The 22,073-nt window shown below is 37.1% G+C and overlaps 2 protein-coding genes across 2 annotated transcripts; both read right to left on the bottom strand.

Annotated features, from left to right (window-relative positions):
• Positions 1–630: 630 nt before the first annotated feature.
• LOC104118614 (serine hydroxymethyltransferase, mitochondrial-like) lies at positions 631–6,200 on the bottom strand. The gene is made up of 16 exons (XM_009629890.4): positions 6,011–6,200; positions 5,866–5,916; positions 5,615–5,701; positions 5,195–5,316; positions 4,951–5,027; positions 4,692–4,816; positions 4,511–4,603; positions 3,825–3,917; positions 3,542–3,739; positions 2,680–2,784; positions 2,521–2,586; positions 2,334–2,411; positions 1,869–1,980; positions 1,500–1,610; positions 1,219–1,386; positions 631–925 (listed from the first exon to the last, which is right to left on the bottom strand). Exons 1-15 carry the CDS (start codon positions 6,107–6,109, stop codon positions 1,238–1,240), a joined length of 1,566 nt encoding a protein of 521 aa, XP_009628185.1. The 5' UTR covers positions 6,110–6,200; the 3' UTR covers positions 631–925; positions 1,219–1,237.
• A 10,408-nt stretch (positions 6,201–16,608) lies between these two features.
• Positions 16,609–20,945, bottom strand: LOC138910320 (uncharacterized). Its single transcript, XM_070201551.1, has 2 exons — positions 20,366–20,945; positions 16,609–16,727 (listed from the first exon to the last, which is right to left on the bottom strand). Exons 1-2 carry the CDS (start codon positions 20,943–20,945, stop codon positions 16,609–16,611), a joined length of 699 nt encoding a protein of 232 aa, XP_070057652.1.
• Positions 20,946–22,073: the final 1,128 nt, after the last annotated feature.

Here is a 22,073-nt window from a genome sequence, read left to right as displayed (position 1 = left end):
AATATAAGTAGATAATTTTTCCATAATGTAGTCCTTTAGGATTGAAGAGTCATATTTAGGGAAGAATTTATTCTTTTGATATTTATTTCTGCCGTCTTTCTTGTCGTAGATGTCCATCTCCTTCCTCCCATATGAATATAGGTCAATTGACCAAACCATGTTATGTTACAATATTCTCTTTTGGTATATTTCTGTATTTCGTTATCTCATTGATCATCGTTCAAGGTTATTTTGTTTGTTTCTGCTTTGATCCCAATTGGTAGGATTTTCAATAACAAGGCAATCTCCACCTGAGCTATGGACATATTATTATAAAGTAAGAAATTTAAAATGATATGTTGATCGATAAAAATATTTTTAAATGCTTGCTTGAAGTCGGAGGTTTACCGAAAACAACTTCTCTACCTGCATAAGGTAGGGGTAAGGTTGTGCATATAATACCCTCCCCAAACTCCCTATTTGTGGGATACACTGCTTTTTTTGTTGTTATTGTTGTAGGCGGCATTGATTGAATTCTAGCTAGAACTTATCTTTGGCAGGGACATCCGTTTTAACTCTTAACCCAAAACCATTAGGGTTTTCTTTTGTTAAGTTGTGTTCACTTCACATGCATAAAAGCTATAACAAACATTTCACCATCTTATCCCTTTTCTTATTATACTTCGATGCATTTGCGAGTATTCCAAAAAGGGCTTTCTCTAAACCATCTTGGCTTTCTCGTCCTTCTCTAAACCAAGAATGAGACGAATTGAATTTTGGAACAGTTGTTTTACAGCTTGAAAATTACATCTGATCATGACTTTGATTTAGAAAATAATACAAATGTGATCCGTGTAACTCTTTTCCTCGCCTGCAGGTGACTTCCAGAAGACTTCTACAGACAAAGTTCTAACTTCATTGGAGAAAAATGCCTTCCAACTCGATCCTGATAGCAGAATAAAACTACTAAGGGGACAAGGAAAAGTAGGAAATTTGAACTAAAAAGGCAATCATCTAGCACATGATATATTCTTCTAGAAAATCATGCGGCAAATAAACAGTTAGAAAGAAGCCAGTGAAAGCAAAATTCCAGAATGTGGAGAAAAAGGAACCCTCGCATTCTTTTGGATAAGTAAATCGACCCAATGTTTTGAATACGTGATTTTACATTGTGGTATAAAGCAGAAATAGACAACAGAAACTCCTGTTTTTGGGAGTAAAGTAGGACAACAGAAGTACCTCAATACTAGATCCCAGCTCAATCCTTGTATTTCATTGTTTCTTTCTCGAAACCAATAGTAGGAAATTGTTTTGCATAGTCCTCAACGTCCTGCCTTAGCCTGGCAATCTCAGATTGAATTTTGGAGTCTGAACTCAAAGTTTCCACAAAGTCCTTCAACTTTGTTCCTATGTTTATTAGAAACCAATGCTCGTAAGTAACATTGTGAAATTTTTAAAATATAGTATATGATAAGGGGAACTGATGTATTCAGAAATTCATAAGATGAAAATCACCAAACCTTGGGTCTCAACCTTGACCTTAAGGGCCAACTTCACAGCAGCATCAAAAAATTCAGCCACTTTCACAAAATCCTCCTCAATAAATCCCCTAGAAGTCAGAGCTGGGGTTCCTGGATCACAGCATGAGAAGGGGTAAATTGACTTACATAATTGCTGCTACATGTATGTCACCCTATCATGGGAATAACTTTCTGCTCTATTTACTCATTTTAATTAGTGCTTTTAATTTCACATTACAAGAATAATTAGTTAATACAAAGATATAGCCAAAAGAATATTAAAAGGTTTTCTATTAATTCATGAAAAGCCGAAAACTAAATTTTCCAGTTATGTAAGCAATCATAAATAGGGAAAAATAAGTTCTTTACCCATGCGAATGCCACCAGGCACCATGGCGGATACATCACCGGGCACAGTGTTTTTATTGGCTGCAATATGCACAGACTCTAAAACCTTCTCAACCCTAGAGCCATCAATACCCTGAAGAAGATATTTACCAAATGGACCATGTCAGCCGGTGACAAATCATAAATAATGTAATGACAGGCACATATCAGGAGAAGTTCTCCATTGGCATATTCGAGGCTGGTCGATTGTACTAGAGGTGGCTCCCATGTTAGATATCAGGGTTGGACTTCCAAATTGGAATGCACAAATTTGTCTACATTTGACCAGTTTCTTTAGTGAAGATTTTGCAAATATACACAGCTCTCAAAAAAAGTACCTATTCTTTGAGGTCTCTGTTGGCAAAACTATCCGCAATTTGAATTACAGGACAGTAAGCTCTCATAATCAGTTCAAAATGAACAAAGGTAAATAGATTATTTATGTACCTTATTTCTTAAGTTTACTAAAACCAGATGATTCTCAGTTCCACCAGACACAAGATCATATCCGTTCGCCAGCAAACTCTGCAAAATATGGTGATGAGAAATAAAGACATGCAACAAAAGCATCAAATAACCTCCCTCTCCAGGAGAAATGATCATACACTAAGCTATATGAGTAAGGACGCAGTACCTCAGCAAACTTGGAGCAATTGCTAAGAACTTGCTCTTGGTATGCCTTGTATTCCGGTGTCATGACCTAGATAACGTACAAAGAGATGTTATATACAATTACGCCTTGTAAGGAAAACCTGTGAACATTGGAAACAAACACAGAAGACAAATTACTTACTTGTTTCAGAGCAACGGCTAAGCCAGAAATTGTGTGATTATGGGGACCCCCTTGAAGTCCGGGAAAAACAGCTTGGTTGATTTTATCTTCATAGTCATACATCACCTGCAGAATGACGCTCGGACTATTACTATCTCATTACAGTTTATCTCTTATTCATTCAAAGAAAATGAGATACTAATCGCTATCATATTTCAACAATGGGATTTTTGTGCTTTTCGTCCAATCTTTTGTGTTAACTCCGATTTTATATTCTTAAAGGATAGAGATTAAGGGTTTGACCTTTGATTCATTTGAAAAAAGCCAATTTAATCAAGCACAGAGAGAAATTTAACCAATATTTGAGACCCCAACAAGTGTCTTATGCCCTTTGACCCATTGGCTATCCCCAGCGTAGCTCCTTGAAACACTTAAACCATGCAAACTATTTATACCCTCCACAAACACTCAAAACCACCTTGCACTATAGTCCATTATGATGCAGCGGTTGCAGATGGTCTTTTAACAGTCTACAGAACAAGGTAATAGCGGGTTAATGGACGTACATGAGTTTATGGTGTGTCAAAGGGGGTAGGTTTACGAGGTCAAAGGAGAATCTGCGGGTTGAGGCCAACAGAGGTTGGTGGAGCCCATTGTATTTTGTTGATACTGCGTATTAACAAAATCTTACCTTATCAAAAAAAAAAAAGTTGGTGGAACTCATTACATAAGCCAAAGGTTAATGTGCTGGACATGGTAACAGGAGAAGTAAACAAACAAGTTACAAGGACGGACCAACTACAAATTGTCACTTCCTAGATTTCAGTTCCAAAGAGTATCGATACTAAGTTCTGCATGTTATTTAACTTCAGGTCAAACTCACTTCTTTTCCTTGTTTGTTTATCTCCTTCAGCCCTTTTCTGAAAAAGATCATTGCCCCACGTGGACCACGAAGTGACTTGTGAGTTGTGGTAGTAACAACATCTGCATACTCAAAAGGAGAAGGAATGACTCCAGCAGCAACCAAGCCACTGATATGTGCCATGTCCGCCAAGAGAACAGCTTTTTGCTTGTCACATACCTTTCAATCACTCAAAATACAGCTATCTTAAAAAAGTTGGAAAATATAGTAATGGGAACAGGCACCAAAAGGTTTATTAGCTTACCTTGCGGATACGTGCATAATCATATAAGCGAGCATAAGCACTTGCACCAGCAACAATTAACTTTGGTCGAAAGAGTACTGCACTTTTCTCCAGCTGGGGAAATGGAAATTAAACAACAGTGAGTTGAAGAAAATAACGAGACTAAAAGCCCGGGGGAAGACAAAAAGAGGGAAAGGAATCCAGGTAGCAGCTTAGATTTGTAAACACCAATACGTGTTCTTTTTTCCCCAGACAAGACTAGCATAAACATCTGTGGTATGAAGGCACCTGTTCCTACAGTACTCCTAGCTCAACAGCCTACACTTTCGAGCCGAAACAGCAAGAACATACCTATCTCATTTCCCCAATATTGTTTATTGAACATGCTTAGAAGCTATAATAGAGTCTGCGCCATGTGGACACTGACATTGCAAAACATGCCAAAGCATATGAAGTAGGAACAATTTTTGAACTAAAAGTGATGTTCTATTGTTTGCAAATTCTATGATGTTGCAACCAAGAAATCAGTGCATGTAGCCTATTACACAGGAATGACAAAAGATACTTTTGGCTTTTTTATATTTTTTGAGTCGATGACTTCTGAAACTAGTAATTCATAAGTCGCCAAAAAGGTGCAGCGAGACACAAGAAAAAGAATTGCTCGTATCTTAAATCATTCCCAATTAACAAGACAAGTAACAGGTTACCTGATCATAGTCAATATAACCTGTGCTCTCATCCAATCTGTATGGCATGGTCTCGAAAAAGATAGACACAGCAGAAATTTTCTTTGTGTCGGTCTGCATAGCATAAACAGAAATAAGGACATTGCAGGGAAATAAAGATGACAGCGAAATACTCAGAGATACTAATTCAAGAGAACAGAACCTGATAACCATGTGAGAGATGTCCACCATGAGGAAGATCGAGTGCCATAATTCTCTCATGAGGCTTTAATAAAGCGGTGTACACTTGAAAGTTTGAAGGGGATCCAGACAGCGACTGAACGTTGACTGCAGCAAAATTCATCAAATATTTAGCATAAAAACTATTATCATAAGCCTATAGATAAAGAATAGAGCCATAATACGTTCTGTTCACATCTAATGATCCACTCAGAATGAAGTTTTCTGCACGGTGTAATTACCTCCCCATTTGGCGGGATCCAAGTTAAAAACTTCTAATGCACGTTTTTGACACAATCTCTCTGCCATGTCAATGTACCTGTGTAGGACAATAAGGATACTTGGTAACTCTTCCCAATGATATTCAGTTAGCAACAAATGATAGCCAGAATGAACTTGCTGATCAGCCAGAAAGCAATTTTATCAACGTCACAACAGCTTAGATTACTCCAACTCAATCAGAGAATAAAAGCAATTTGAACATACTCATTTCCTCCATAGTATCTAGCACCAGGATAGCCTTCACTGTATTTGTTGGTCATTACTGATCCAACTGCTTGCATCACTGACAATGACGTAAAATTCTCTGAAGGGATAAGCTCAAGACCCTACAAATTAATTGTTCATACATATAAAAAAACAAACTTTTAACGTACCAGATGCTTGTAAAAAGTACTCTTTTTATTTCCAACTTATATGACGTATTTCCCCTTTTGAGACTTAACAAAATCTTAGATACAGTTCTATTTCTATACAACTTTCAAAATTCAAATTCATTAAGCTAATCAACTTTTAAAATTTAATTTCATGTTTTCTCCACTAAACTAATTTTTAAGTACTAGTTTAAGATTTTCCTCCACAGGAGTATACAATTAGTGATAACATATACCAAATACGATTACGAACCTTCCATTGCCTAGCTTTCTCATGCTCAATGATGTCGGCGATCTCTGGATCGATATCCTCAAGTGGCGCATTCAGCTGCTTTATCCACTGATAACCAAATAACCATGAGCAAACATGAAAAGCACAACATATTTATTGAAGACACAGATTGTTACTGCATTTGAAACTTATAAAAATCAAAGATCCACAACAACAAAAAAGCGCATTTGAAAATGAAAAGGCGGATATGTATTATGATTCGATTTACTAACAGTAACACGCGGATCCTCCCTTTCACGAATTGCTTGATTAGGCAGAGACGACTGTTGTTGACAAAAATAAAAAAAAAAATAAGCAAAATGAATATCGCAGCTTTGGAAATCAATAACAAAATATTAATGGATGACTATACTCTACCATGTAATAGAGGGAAGAGCCATTGGAAAAAGGACGAGGAAGCTTAATGGAGGAACCACAAGAGAGTTTACGAAGAGCCATAGCCATAGCCATTGCCATTTTTTTTACTCTGTAATTTGGCCCTTTCCGCTCTACGAGAGATGCGAGCTTTTTCGTTTTGGTTTTTGGGTTGGTGTGTTAGGACCCTGGCCGGGGGATTTTTTTTTGGGGGGGGGGGGGGGGTGGTTATGTGGGTGGTTGAAGATCGTGACACTGCTTAGTGGTTTGGTGAGTTTGCTTTGCTTTTTGAACAAAGGTGTCACTTCAATTTTTTGTTGTAATAATAACACTAAAGTTAGTAAAAAATTAATTTTTTCTAAATATAGGAATCTTTTCTATTAAATAAAATAAAAACTGAGAGATGGAACAGAGTTGTTCTGAGGAAACGTCAGCAGTTAATCATCTCAAGGTGCATGGAAGTTGGTGAACTGATCCGATCGTCATTGGAAATTATATTTAAAGAAAATAAAAAAGAAAGGCGAGCCTTCATATATTTCTTTTTCTTTTTCTGCTATATATTTTTTAAAGGCAAACAAAGAAAAGAAAAACTTCAAGTTGTGTTCACTCTAACAAAAACAATTCTAGATTTTTTATTTCTATTATTATGATGGATTTACCTCTTTCGTATTAGACCAAGGCAGTCCTATTGAGTATACAAATAAATAAAGTAGAAATACAAAGCTAAAGTTGTGGATATCCACTCTCTGGCCTCTGCCAAACGAAGGATTAATAAAGAGCAAGTTCCACATTTAGCTGTTCGATTAAAATAATTATATTCTCTAGTCAATAAATATACATTATGTATTAATTGTACACGATATATGTATTTATCAGCTATTATTTTTTAGAGTGGCTATACAGTGTAGTTTTTTCATAATAAAACTATAAATTACTCCGGTGAGCTTCAAGGGAAAATGACATTATATAGCCGCTCTCAAGATAATAGTCAAATATATATATATATATATAATATTTTTCTGCAGGTTATATATAAAAATATATAAATTTTATACACTTTTACCGTTACAAAATGTAAATATTTTCGGCCGCAAGCTAAAAGTAATATTTGCCCGATATTCAAATCATTCAATTTGGGCCCAATGATTATCCTCGTATTCCAGGCCCAGAGTTTGGTTTGTCTTGTTTGCGGGGTAGCCCAATAGTTTTTTTGGACCTCTTATACGGCTCGTAAGAGTTGGCCTGCAGAAAAGTGTAGAAGTAATAGAAATAGAGTGCAGTTTCCTTTTTGTTCTTTTTAATTCTGCGAAAGTCAAACTAAAATTCTGTAAAATGTAATACTACACCAAAACATAATCCTCGTTTGGTTTCATTGGAAATCAAGTTATTTTTTGCAGATTGTTATTTAGCTTTGAGCATCACCAAATTCTCTCCAAAATCATAATATGATTATTAATCTTGTATTTATCCATTCTTTTTATTTCTTTCTTAATTTTGGGAGTAGGGTGGTTCGATGAGTAGAGGCCATGAGAGAAAGGTCTTTGATTGGATTCAAATTCTGTATCTAATTTCATACAGATTTAAAAGTTCCAATCACTATATTTTAATTACAACCCTCATATATTTTAACTATTTTGTGTCTCACATGCCACTTCATACTTGTACGAGGCTCTCTTATTACTTGACAATTGGATTCATGGGTCCTATTTAAGATGCTTAAACTAAGGCCCAAAATAAGTAATATAATAATAATAATAATAATAATAATAATAATAATAATAATAATAATAATAATAATAATAATAATAATAATAACAATAATGGTAATAAAATATTTGCAAATGAGAAGCTTAACGTCTACAGCAGGTTGCTTTTTTCCCCCTCGATCGGCACTTGAAATCAATTCACTTGTGTTGAAGCAAAAGAATAGCAAAATAAACTTTTTACTCAAGGAACGATTTGAACTTTGAGCAACGAGGTAAGACTATAATGTTTTAGAGTTGTATTTAATCTACTACATAAATTTTTAAATGTACACTAAATTTGGAGAATGATAATACTTAATTTATATATTTATTATTATTTATGTGTAAATAAATTTTCTCAGTCAAATAGACTCTAAACTAGTCACATTCCAAAGAAAAAATAAAAGCAACCTGCTGTAAACATTTAGCTTCTCATTCCATATTATTATTATTACTTATTCTGAATTTCTGATCCTTAGTTTAAGAATCTTAAATAGGAAAAATATGAACTTTTAAGTTGCCTTCTTTAGTTTTATCTATTAAAGTAAGCAAATGGAACCCATAAGCCTACTTATCAAGTAGTAAGAGATCTTCTCATAAGTATGACATGGCACATGAGACACAAAATAAAATTTCTTGATTTGAAGTTAAATAAGTTGTTCTAGTCTTCGAGATGTAGAGCCGATTGAAGGCGATTATCTCCCAAGTCGTGCAGTAACAACCACTTCAATTCAATGTGAACCAAATTGTGGTGCAGGAAGAGAAAACAAAGACACTATTTTCATTTTCCAAGTAGCTGCGACATCATTATCGTTTTAGTAGTCCATATTGGTTACTTGTGGTTAAGATTTCTTCATATATATTTGTTTTTTCAAAAAAGGATGTCATTTTAATCATTCTAGGAATCATCTTTCTCAAAAACACTTTGCTCATAAATGCATCATCGAATTGTCTACTTATTGGGTGCATAAAAAAGAAAAAGAACTTGATAAATGTTATGAAATAAAAGCAATTTAGTAAAACATGAACAAGAAATAGAGATAGAGAGAAGGAAGAGTATTTCTTCTTCAATTGTGTGTATTTTCTTATCTATTACAAGGCCTTTATATAAGCATGAAAAGTGAAGAAAAATATGTCATTGAATATGTCATTAAGCATAGAAATATGTCATTGAATATGTCATTAAGCATTTGAGAAGATCATGGAGGAAGAGTAGACATCCACCATAATTTGATTTTTCTTATAACACTCCCCCTTGGATGTCCATAGATAATGTGCCTCTTTAAAACCTTATTAGGAAAAAACCCTATGGGAAAAAAAATCCTAGTGAAGGAAAAAGAGTACACATATTTAGAAATACGTCTTTTGGTTGCCTCGTTAAAAAAACGTTGCAAGAAAAACTCAGTGGGACAAAACCTTGTAAGGGAAAAAGAGTACAACGCGTATTAACTCCCCCTGATGAGAGTATCAATTCACATCCTTGAGCTTTCGCATCCCAATCTTGTATACTAGTTTCTTGAAGGTTGACGTCGGTAGAGATTTGGTGAACAAATCAGCCATATTATTACTTAAACGGATCTGTTGCACATTGATATCACCATTCTTTTGAAGATCATGTGTGAAAAATAACTTTGGTGAAATGTGTTTTGTCCTATCCCCTTTTATGAATCCTCCCTTCAACTGGGTTATGCATGCTGCATTGTCTTCATACAAAATTGTGGGTAGTTTGTCACACTTCAAATCACATTTGTCTCGAATAAGGTGTATTATAGACCTCAACTATATATTCTCGACTTGCTTCATGAATAGCAATTATCTCAGCATGATTAGATGAAATAGCCACGATTGATTGCTTAGTCGATCGCCAAGATATGGCAGTGCCTCCATATGTAAACACATAGGCTGTTTGAGATCGAACCTTTTGTGGGTCATATAAATACCCAGCATCGGCATAACTAACAAGATCAGGACTACAATCATTGCCATAAAATAATCCCATATCGGTAGTCCCTTTAGATACCGCAATATGTGTTTGATTCTATTCCAATGTCTCTTTGTAGGAGCAGAGTTATATCTTGTTAAGACATTAACTGAAAAAGTTATGTCAGACCTTGTAATGTTAGAAAGATACATTAGTGCACCAATTGCACTAACATATTGTACGTCGGGACCAAGAAGCTTTTTATTATTTTCATGAGGTCGGAATGGATGTGCTTTATCCATATAAAATCGCTTTAAAATCATTTTAGTGTATGTTGATTGATGGACAAAAATTCCATCTTTCATATACTCAATTTGTAGACCAAGACAAAATTTTATCTTTCCAAGATCTTTCATTTCAAATTCTTTCTTTAAATAGTCTACTACTTTAGGAAGCTCTACTGCTTTAGGAAGCTCCCTAGGAGTTCCAATGATATTTAAATCATCAACATACATGGTGACTATAACAAATTTAGATCCAGATCTTTTTTCAAAAATACAAGGACAAATTGAATCATTCTGGTACTCTTCTTTCAACAGGTACTCACTCAGGCTATTATACCACATGCGCCCTGATTGTTTCAATCCGTACAAGAATTTTTGAAGCTTTATTTAATAAATTTCTTGAAAACCTTAATATGCTTCAGAACAATTTAAATCCTTCAATGATTTCCATTATACGCATATCACATTTTTCTTGTATTGCCAGATTAAAATCTTAAATAGCGACATCCACCACAGGAGAACATGTCTCTATATAATCAATGCTAGGATATTTACAAATCTTCTTGTGACATAAGTCGTCTTTATGTCTATCGACTTGACCTTTTTTTTTCGCACAAGAACACATTTATACCTCCACTGGCTTTATACTTTCAGGTGTTGGGACTATCCGTCCAACTTCATATTTTTCATGTGAAATCAATTTTTATTGCGGATTTTTCATTTGGCCAATCAATTATCTGTCCAAATTTCATGATAGATTTGAGCTCAAGATCCTCGTCAATATTAATAATATTGAGCGCTACATTATATTAACAATATCGTCGACGATCATTTTTTTTTATCGGTTCTACTATTACCCAATAAAGACATAACTTATTGAGATCTCTTTATCTTATTATTTTCAGGTACCTGAGCCTCTCCCATGAGGTCTTATGAAGTGTTATGTCATGGTGCTCTTCTAGAGCACTTGCCTCCTTATTATGACCATCTTGAACATTTGCTCCTCTCCTTCTTCGAGGAGTTTTATCTTTGGAACCGATTAGTCTATTATGCTTCATGCACGCCATAGACTCTATTTATTATAAACTTTATTTTATTTGGAGTATTAGCAGCTGAATATGACATTTAGCTTTGGGTCAGCAAATACGCCTGGCAATATTTTGCAAATGAATTATCACTTGAACTTCAAGTTCACATTTTCTCGTACGAGAATTTAGATGTACTCATAATAATTCATTACATGCATTACTTTTTCAGCTGCCCATTTTCTCCCCTTATTGTTGGGATCACCAACACATATCCCTAGCCTTATTTGGGGATCCATCTTTGTGCATTGTGGTGGAACAATTAAATCATATAGCACATTCATATTTCTAGATGGAAATTATTTGGTTCTTGACCCCGAATCGATTGTGATAGGGAGACCTTATCATAACTTGGCTAGATGCGTACAAGTGCTGTTGTATATTAAATAATACATCATATACCAAATTTTATTTTGGCAGTTTTGTTCTCATAACCAATGGTTTAGATATAAATGGAGGCATACAATTTGTGCTAAACCAAATTTGAATTTAAACTAGTATTATTAAGATAAATCATTATAATTTATATTCTGGAACTGTGCTCTAATAATTTGAGCAATCAACCTTGCAAAAGCCAAACTGCAAGTTGATAACAAATGCACATGTGACCATAGAATAGATGCATCTATTAAAATCATATAATAGTAAACGGTCCACATGGAAGGTGACTGGGCCCATATATTTATCACCTTTTATTCGTTCCAGAAATCAAGGGATTCAATCCTAACCTTAACTGGTATATCATGAGAATAAGCAGCACAAGAGAATTCTTGAAGAATCTTATATTTCTTCAATATATGCCAATGTAATTCTCAATTAATTTTTTCGCATCATAATTGAACCTAAATGGTCAACCGGTCATGCCAACTAATATTTATTTCAGTAAACCTCTAGTTTACTTGTGGCTTGTGATTGCATCATCATGCTTATACTTGTGTAGTACAAATAGAAGAAAAGTCAGGTAACCTTTTATATTTACCCGATATGATTATAGTAATATAAAGATATTCAATCTTCTTTTCATTTATAGTCTCAATATGCCAACCACTTTGGCTAATATATTTGTAAATCAAAATATTTCTTTTGAGAGTTACTACAATATTAATGTCATGAACAATTTTATTCATCTGGGTAGTAACAAATTAATTCTTTCAGAGCTCTTAACTGCTTTTGTACTACAAGATCTTTTGTCACACCATCCATATAATGAATGTCTACTTCACAAAGAGAATCGTATCATAATAATTACTATGTTCAAAATCATCACAAGCAAAATAATTTATTGCTTTAATTTTCTTTTAATAACTTTCATAAGGCATGACAAAATATTTTTTTTGGCGTATCACATGCATGCGACCAATGATATATTCATGTAACTACACAATAATATCCATTATCTTTCTTTGTCTCAAACCTCTCTTAGAGGTGAGTTGTAATATTTATCCAACTATGCACAAGTACATTATTATGCATAATCTTTATCATATATATATTTTCACATTCACTTTTAGGAATGAGTATGCAATCTTAATGTTTATCACAAGTCACATTCTCTTCAAAGAATTTCTCCCTTTTTATAATTACCATAGTGATAACTATTATTGTTTTGGCCTTTCGCACGCCCACATTCATTGGTCAACCACTTGTCTTTATTTAGACTTATCATGCACTGTTATCACATTCACTTCAAGAATGGAGCAAATCAAGTGGGACAAGCTTTATGCTTTTTCATGAAAATTATATTATTTTTTCTTTAGTTATTATTATTATTATTATTATGGTGCATGATGACTCAAACCCAATGCCTTACTCATATAAAGGCATGCTAGGCCATAATGCGTTGGAACTTGAATCCAACGTCTTTTCATCAACATAGTGCGTTGGGACTTGAACCCATCGTCTTACCCTCAATCTTTGGCATAATAGACCAAAATTCACTAGGACTCGCACTCGAGCCTTTAAAATATTATTACTTCATAATTATAGGCATAAGTAAATTAACTTTCAAGAGACATATGTAACTATTTCAATCTTGAAACAGTTCCTCTGCAATAAAAATGCTAGTTAGGATATATGCCATTTTGTTTAAATGATACAATCACTTTTATATTTTAATAAATTAATTAGGAAAAAGGTGCAGATAACCTATAACCACTTATATTTCAAAGACTATAAGAACTTCACCAAAAAAAATTCAATACGGAGGAATGAGCCTTATGTTTCCAGCAAAAATATTTAAGACTTAATGCATAACTGTGACTATTATAAATTATAACTATAATGAGTTTATATTGATTGCATATTCCAATGCCAAATTTGCAAGGTACTGTAAAATCGCCTACATATTTGATAATTTTACTTTCAATGAAATACATCATGTGATGGTAAAAATATTATTACTAAATTACCTTAATAATTATCTATCATAGTATGTAAAAGGTTAGAATATATATATACGTTGGAATATTATCTTTGTCCTATAAAAGATGTAGCAAATAAAGACATACCTTTCCAGTTCTTTATTTCAGTGGATACAATTGAAAAAAATATTTTAACTAAATACTGCACATAAAGTTAATGCAAAGATATGAAATTATGAATGGGTTTAGATGGATGTAAAACTTATCTTTTTATTATCATCCAAGACATTTTTTATTGTACTTGATCTCATTGTCTGCTTATAATTTACATAGTCTTGACGTAGAAGATCATGAAATGAGCAATTCGTGCTGATAGCGTGTTATGAAATAAAAGCAATTTAATAAAACATGAACAAGAAATAGAGATAGAGAGAAGGAAGAGTATTTCTTCTTCAATTGTGTGTATTTTCTTATCTACTACAAGGCCTTTATATAGGCATGAAAAGTGAAGAAAAATATGTCATTGAATATATCATTAAGCATAGAAATATGTCATTAAGCATTTGAGAAGATCATGGAGGAAGAGTAGACATCCACCATAATTTGATTTTTCTTATAACAATGAAATAGTTTTTATGACACATGAAATTTTCCGCCAAACGTTAACCGTATTCACACTCTTACAACTTTCAACATCAATATATTGCATTGAGTACGAATACATCAAGTATGATACTATTTGCTGTCTCTTGAAATTAGTATTTGTTTACCCTTAAAACGGTACAGTTGAATTTATATGTGGTTTCTAAATAAGTAAATTAATTTAATCCCGAAATAAATAAATAAATAATTGAAGAATTATGCAATACTTAGCCTTAAGATATAGACAAAACAGCGAAGCAACAATTCCGGGAACAAGGTTTTCGAACACAACAACAAAAGAATCGAGAAATAAGACAATAAGATTAGATTGAGCTTTGTATAAAATATAGTGTAAGTTTGCCAGAAAATCAATGTCCTTTACAATGACAACTGAGCTCACTATTTAGAGCTATGAAGAAGGTCCTAGGGTCGTGCCCTTCTTTAATGTCAATTATAAGGGGCATTGATGAAGATGTAAGGGTGAACATAAATGTCAAATTCCTTATAACGGATAACTGCTCTTAATGTTATGAATATTCTCTATTGAATGCTGCCGGGAGAAGAGCATTTATCACATCTTTATGAGAATTAATCTTCCCGGTGACAAATGAAACAATTGTCTTCAGTCTTCAGTCATCCCCCTGTCTTGGGTTCCACGTGTCCCTTTCTCGGACGATCACGTGTCATAACATATTTTACCCAATACAGATAGTTTCCCTGCTTTTCGGTAACATAATTTTGTGTTACCGGGAAGTTGGTAGAAATATTCTTTTGGCGAGAATTACTATAATTCCCTCTGAAGGCTTCTGACGGTTGATTAGACGCATGTCTCTCCGCATTTAATGCCCTGAACACGCGTCTTCCCATGATTCAACACATTTTTTCCGATTATCGAGGTTATCCTGGACATGAATTTAGCCGCCAAAACTTTTACTTATACGTATCAACTTCTACCCTTATACTTCATAACTTTTCAAACTTCCTTCATCTAACTTGCATATTGTTTCTTTGTCTTTTTTCCAATTCTCTTCAAACGAAAGATCCTTTATTTCCTACAATGGCTTCTTTCTCAAAATGTCTGGTTCCTCAAAAAACAAAAACAAATATGAGGACTTTGCTCCTCCAACAGTGGGCTCCAACATCCCTAGAAGTCTTATTACCACAAAAGACTTAGAAGAGAAATTCCCTACTGCTAATTCTCGTACATGGACCGTTAGCAGGTATCCTTCTTCCATACGTCCTTCGAGCATTCCTACTGTGAAGGAAGACTGTTGCTGTCATGACTTAGAAATTATCGCTCCTGATCTATAGGAGCGAGTCACCCTTTCCAAGGAGGGTCTTACATATGTTTACAAAGTGGGTGTGTTTTCTTTGAGCAGAGAGCTTGACTCCGTAATTGCAAAGTTTTGCCTCCGTTATCATATGTGTTTGGCACAAGTAAGTCCTTATGTGTAGAGGACGGTTGCTTTCCTTTGGCGTTTGTGCCAGGAAACTGGAGAAGAGCTAACCTTAGCTCACATAATGAATCTTTATTCTCCCAAAATCTTCTGCGGGGCAATGATAAACCTCTGCAAGTGTGGCCACCATGCTTTATTGTCTAGCATGGATGATGACAACGACCGTGGGTGGATGGAATGGTTCGTTGCAATTGCCACCGACGATATCATTCCGGCAACGGCTTTATCCTTTCCGGCCGCTTGGAACTGCACTCGTAAGCTCTTTGTTTAATATTTCCTTTTACTAAAAATTTTTTAATGGTTTTATTGATCTGCCATACTTATTTTGTTTCAGCAACTCGATGGGTCCCACCGGTGATTGAAGGTTTGGACCGGTGGGTACAAAAAATCTTGGACGTTACGACACCCGAGACTTACTTGTGGAAAGAACTGGCCCCTAAATACGGGTGGAAGGCCAAGAATCATGGTAATTCAAACTCATCTTGTTTCAATTTTTCATGAACAGAACTTGATTGATCTCTTCTAACCTGTCTATGAAATTAGGTCTACCTGCAGGCTCTGCTACTGTTCCCGAGGAGGATGTCTTGGTTGATCTTGCTGATGCAGCGAGGCTGCTTCAGGAGGCGCTTACTCGAACAAGTGGCTCTGGGCCTACTTCGAGAGCAAATGCTTCTTTTCGGAGTCCCGGGTTGGAAGACAAACAACCAAATAGAAGACGCTCCTCTGTAGCCGGGGAAAAGAATAAAAGGGAGAGGAATGATGCCCTCGAGTCATCTCCGGTAGAGATGGTGATTGGTCCTCCTTCCAGGCCGGTCATAGACACCGTGATAATCGATGATGATGAAGAAGCTAGTGATGAGGGAGCTTCTCTACATAGAAGATGACGATCCTCATCATCTCAACAGGATGCTCAACCTGTTGAGAGAGTTAACCAACCGAGGACGATGCCTCGGCACTTTGGGATGAACTTGATTTAGTAGATAATGTCAACCCCCATTTTCGGTCCCCAATTGCTGTGTCCAGTACTACGGAGCTGAGTACCGGGCCCTTTCCGTCTTTGGTTGGCGAGCATCTAACAACCAGCACTGCATTTGACGCAGCTGCCTCTCACTCTTCAACTCCATCAGCTATATCTCCAACTTCACCAACACCAGCAACTGCTACATCACTTCTATCTTCATCCATTCTTCTACCAGCAATTACTACACTACCTCCGCCGGCCACGTCTGACCACGAAGAAGGTGTTCTTCTTCCACAATCCCCAGTTCATGGGAATTTTGGGGAAAATTATGCTGCCCCTTTTGAAAATCCACAAAGGAGAAGGAATATTACTCTTTAGGTCTCTACCGGATGCAACTTGCTATCCAAGTCGGTGGAGTTTGCTAATTATCTGATGCCTTTGGCTTCAGAGAAAGACTGGGAAAAGATTCAAGAACTCTCAGGAGAGTGTTTGTTGAACAATATTATGCATAACACCGCAACGGTACGTTCCTTTCTTCCTTTATTACCTCTTCTATTTTTGGGTGTGAACATCTCCTGAATTTTACCCTTATTACTTTGTAGGCCAACTTTCTTGCTTTTGAGGTCCTTCAGAGGTTGATACGTGAAAAATAGGAGATTATCTCCGCACAGGATCAGCTTTTGGCAGAGCAAGAGCAACATGTCGCTCGCCTTTCGGAACTGGAAGCCAAAGCCGCTGAGGTTGTTATATTGGAAGCTCGTTTGCGGCAGAGTGAACAAGAAGTAGTAATCTTAGCCAAGAAATTGGCCCTATGAGGGTTAGATTTGACGAAGCCAAGGCCAAATGGGTTGAAGTCCATAATGTGATCCTCTTTATTTTCAAATCTTGGAGGAACTTTGTAACTTTTGCGCCAATAAATTATAGCACATTGTCGCATGCTATCTCTTTTGGTATTCTGAACCTGCAAATTATATTTTTCCACAAGAAATCCACCGCTCTGTGTTCTCCGATTTTCTGATAAGGACCTACTTTCACTCACTTAGAAAAATAGTAAGTTAAAAATTAAAAGAAATCTTACATTTCCGGGAGCCGGTGGTAATGGTTCGACGATGTCCATTCCCCATTTCATGAATGGCCACAAAGATAAGACCGAATGTAAGGGTTCTGCCGGTTGATGGATCAGTGGCGTGTAACGTTGACACTTATCACATTTTCGCACGAAGTCCTTGGCGTCTTGTTCCATGCGGGTTCAGTAATATCCTGCCCTTACCAACTTCAACACTAAGGAATCTGCACCTAAGTGGTTGTCGCATATCCCTTTGTGAACCTCTCTCATGACATATTTAGCTTCGGACGCTCCTAAGCATCGGGACAGCGGGACTTGAAAAGATTTTCTATAAATTGGCCTCCCTTAGCTATATCGTGCTGCTTTGGCGCGTAGCGCCCGAGACATTTTGAGGTCTTCAGGTAGCTTCCCATGTTCGAGATAATCGATAATTTCATTCCTCAAGTCCCAGATTAGACTAGTTGAATTTACCTCGTAGTAACCATATGTATCCAGGACTAAGTTCATCAGTGGTACTATCGACCCAAACTCCGATCCCTTTATTTATGTTGATGATCTTAGGTTTTCCAATGCGTCTGCTTCTATGTTTTCTTCCCTTGGGATATGAGTAACTGACCACTCTCAGAATCGTGCCAGCAGAGTTTGAACCTTTACCATGTATTGTTGCATGATCTCCTCTTTGGTCTCGAAGATCCCATAGACCTGATTTACCACCATCTGTGAGTCGCATTTGATTTCGATAACCTCGGAGTCAAGTCCCCAAGCCAACTCGAGTCCTGTAATCAAAGCTTCATACTCTGCTTCATTGTTAGTTAAATAGACCGTCCTGATGGCTTGCCTCAGGATTTCCCCCGAAGACGTGATTAAGACTATACTGAGCTCGGACCCTTTCACATTGGAAGCTCCGCCCGTAAATAAGGTCCAAACCCCTGATGTCGAATCTGACATCATCATTGCTTCCTTGGTTGCCTGAGGCAATAATCCTGAACTGAAATCGACCATGAAGTCAGCCAAGACTTGCGACTTAATTGCAGTCCTCAGCTTATATTCTATGTCGAACTCACTTATTTCAATGGCCCATTTGGCCAATATACCCGAGATCTCGGGTTTATGGAGGATGTTCCAAAAAGGAAAAGTAGACACCACGACTATCGGGTGGCATTCGAAATTGGGCCTCAGCTTTCGAGCGGCGACTACGAGAGCTAAGGCCAGTTTTTCCAAATGTGGGTAACGAGTTTCTGCTGCCGTTAAAACTTTACTAACATAATAAATGGGAGATTGCGTACCTTCATCTTCTCAGACAAAAATCGCACTTACCGCAACTTTCGAGACCGCGAGGTAAACCAGCAATGTTTCCCATTCTTCTGGTTTGAGCAATGGAGGGTTTGACAAGTACTTCTTTAAATCCCTCAAAGCCTGCTGGCACTCCGGGTCCATTTGAAATTATTTTTCTTTTTGAGCAGTGCAAAAAAACGATGACACTTTTCTGACGATTGGAAAATGAATCTGCTCAAAGTTGCCAATCTCCCCATAAGCCTTTAGACTTACTTCACGCTTGTCAGTTGGTCCGGGATATCCTGTATGGCCTTAATCTTATCGGGGTTTACTTCAATCCCCCTTTTTGATATCAGAAATCCTAGAAACTTACCAGAGCTGACCCCCGAACGCGCATTTCTCAAGATTAAGCTTCATATTATGCTTCCTTAGGATGTCGAAAGTCTCTTGCAGATGTTTAAGATGATCACCTGCATTTGAAGACTTAACGAGCATATCGTCTATATAAAATTCCATAGTTTTTCCTATTTGACTTTCAAACATCCTGTTTACGAGTCGTTGATAAATGGCTCCTGCGTTTTTCAACCTGAAGGGCATCACATTGTAACAATATATACCGAAATTCATTATAAACGAAGTTTTTTCCTGATCTTCCGGGTTCATCTTAATTTGGTTGTACCCGGAATAAGCATCGAGGAAACTCATTAACTCGTGCCCGGTCGTGGCATCAATCATTTGCTCGATGTTTGGCAGTGGGAACGAGTCTTTCGAGCACGCCTTATTAATATCTTTATAATCTACGCACATGAGAAACTTATTGTTCTTTTTAGGAACTACTACTACATTAGCTAGCCAGTCTGGATATCTTACCTCTCGGATCGAACCGATATTAAATAAGCGGGTTACCTCTTCTTTGACGAATTTATTCCTGGCTTCGGCGATCAGGCGCTTCTTTTGTCTTGCCGGAGGTATGTTAGGATCCAAGCTTAACTTGTGTATGGCTACCTCTGTCGGGATACCTGTCATATCCTCATGCGATCATGCAAAACAATCAATGTTATATTTAAGGAATTTAATGAAGTCGGACCTGAGTTCCAGGTGCAGTCCTATCCCCAGGTGGAATTTCTTTTCTAGGAATTCCTCGAACAATGCCACTTGCTCCATCTCTTCCGCTGTGGAAGTCGCATCGGTCTCTTCTGGAACTTAGAAATATCTCAGCACCTGATTATCTTTCGACGCCTAGCTAACTTCATCTAGTTCAGGAGTAGGTGACGGGTCTTGTAATTGCTATGCCACGTGTTTCTTTCCTTTGCATTTGGAGACCAAAATTGTATTCATCTCTCTTGTTGCCGATTGGTCACCCCTTATCTGTTTAATTCCCTCAGGTGTTGGAAACTTCAGCAATTTATGGTATGTTGATGGTACAGCTTTTATCTCGTGCAACCATGGCCATCCCAGAATGATGTTGTATCCCATATCACCATCTACCACTTCGAAAAGAGTTGTTTACATTACTCCTTCAACGTTTGTGAGTAACAAAATTTCTCCCCGAGTTGTCTCACTTGCGAGGTTGAATCCGGCGAGGAGCTTTGTGGCCGGAATAATGCTTCCAGTGAGTTTAGCTTTCTCCAATACTCTCAATTGTATGATATTAGCCGACCACCCTGGATCCATTAAAACACGTTTAATCTTAAAATCTAGCACATTTAAAGAAATTACCAATGTGTCATTGTGTGGTAGCAGTAATCTGTCTGTGTCTTCCCCCGTAAAAGTGATATCGTCTTCCCGAAGCCTTTTGCTATGCGTTATTGATACTTTCGTCTTCTTTACTGCTGAAAAGGTGACCCCGTTAATATCGTTCCCTCCGAAGATCATGTTGATTGTTTGATGCGGGGGATCTTCTCCCCCTTTCAAGGGTTCCGCGTTGTGTCGGTTATGACCATAATTGTTCTTAGCTCGGTTACTCAAGAATTCTCTGAGGTGACCATTCTTTAGTAATGTTGCCACTTCTTCCCGGAGATGTCGACAGTCCCCTGTCCGGTGACCATTCGTCCCGTGGTATTCACACCACAAGTTAGGATCCCTCTGGTTAGAATAAGATTTCATCGGTCTTGGAAACCGTGCTTCTTTGATGTTTCTCATGGCCAATACCAATTCCACTATACTGATGTTGAAGTTGTATTATGATAATTTGGGGTAGGAAGGATCCCGCGATCCTGCCACTTCTTTATCCGGCAGTGATCGATTATTCCGACCGCGATTGGTCCTCCTATCGATTGTGAACCTGTTCGCTTTCCAGAAACCTCTGATGCGGCCTTCGGTTCGTTCGTAAGGCAAAAACTGCCCCCTTGAAGTCCGCTTGTCCGCGTCTTAATCATCATTTAATTTTTCCATATTCTTTTCTCGTCCTTTGGTCGACGATAGAAAACCAACCTGATCATCTTCGATCCTTATTTTTGATTCATACCGGTTGTGGACGTCCACCCATATTGTTGCTTGAAACTCGAGCAGGCTCTCTTTCAATTTTCGGGAAGCGTCTGAACTCCTCGGATTCAATCCTTTGGTGAACACCTCAGCCACCCATTCATACGGGATGACCAGGAGCAACATTCTCTCCTTTTGGAATCGGGTAACGAACTCTCGTATCAACTCGGACTCTCCTTGCGCTATCCTGAATATGTTGGCCTTTCGGGCCTGTACTTTCTTGCCCCGACATGAGCCTTGATAAAAGAATCCGCAAGCATTTTGAATGAATCTATGGAATGCTCGGGTAACAGCGAATACCACGTCAAGGCCCCCCTCATGAGGGTTTCTCCAAATTTCTTCAGTAGCACAGATTCAATTTCATGAGGAGCTAAATCATTCTCCTTTATCGCTGTTGTGTAGGTGGTAATATGCTCCTGGGGGTCTGAAGTTCCATCATACTTTGGCATTTCATGCATTTTGAACCGCTTCGGGATTAACTCTGGTGTCGCACTTGGTTTGTACGATAATTGAGTATACTTCTTCGAGTCCGGGCCTTTCAGCATTGGTGGTGCGCCTGGGACCTGGTCCATGCGGGCGTTTACTTTTCTCATGAACCGTAAAAGTTCATTCTTGAAAGAATCATTCTCGTTGTTGAGACCGGATCCGTTCCCTCTGCCCCATCAGAGCCAATTTTACCCTTAGGAGTGTTGTTGTCGATCCTCCGCATTGTTTGGTTCGTGGGAGTCCCGGGAGGGATCGGATCTCGTCTGTTTGCATTATTTGAAGCTCCCAACATCGCTTGCT

Source organism: Nicotiana tomentosiformis, chromosome 4, assembly GCF_000390325.3.
Source record: "Nicotiana tomentosiformis chromosome 4, ASM39032v3, whole genome shotgun sequence".
NCBI classification, from domain to species: domain Eukaryota; kingdom Viridiplantae; phylum Streptophyta; class Magnoliopsida; order Solanales; family Solanaceae; genus Nicotiana; species Nicotiana tomentosiformis.
This window is presented reverse-complemented; position numbering and strand designations above follow the sequence as displayed.

What these genes read in the sequence shown, in the direction of transcription:
- LOC104118614 (XM_009629890.4), bottom strand. Translation starts at nt 6,109, where the DNA reads ATGGCAATGGCTATGGCTATGGCTCTTCGTAAACTCTCTTGTGGTTCC. An exon ending in AGAAAGCTAGGCAATGGAAG is followed by an intron (nt 5,317 to 5,614) that starts GTTCGTAATCGT and finishes ATTAATTTGTAG; the next exon opens with GGTCTTGAGCTTATCCCTTC. An exon ending in GTTATATTGACTATGATCAG is followed by an intron (nt 3,918 to 4,510) that starts GTAACCTGTTAC and finishes CCATTTCCCCAG; the next exon opens with CTGGAGAAAAGTGCAGTACT.
- LOC138910320 (XM_070201551.1), bottom strand. Translation starts at nt 20,945, where the DNA reads ATGAGAAACATCAAAGAAGCACGGTTTCCAAGACCGATGAAATCTTAT. An exon ending in CGCCGGATTCAACCTCGCAA is followed by an intron (nt 16,728 to 20,365) that starts GTGAGACAACTC and finishes CTTCGTGGTCAG; the next exon opens with ACGTGGCCGGCGGAGGTAGT.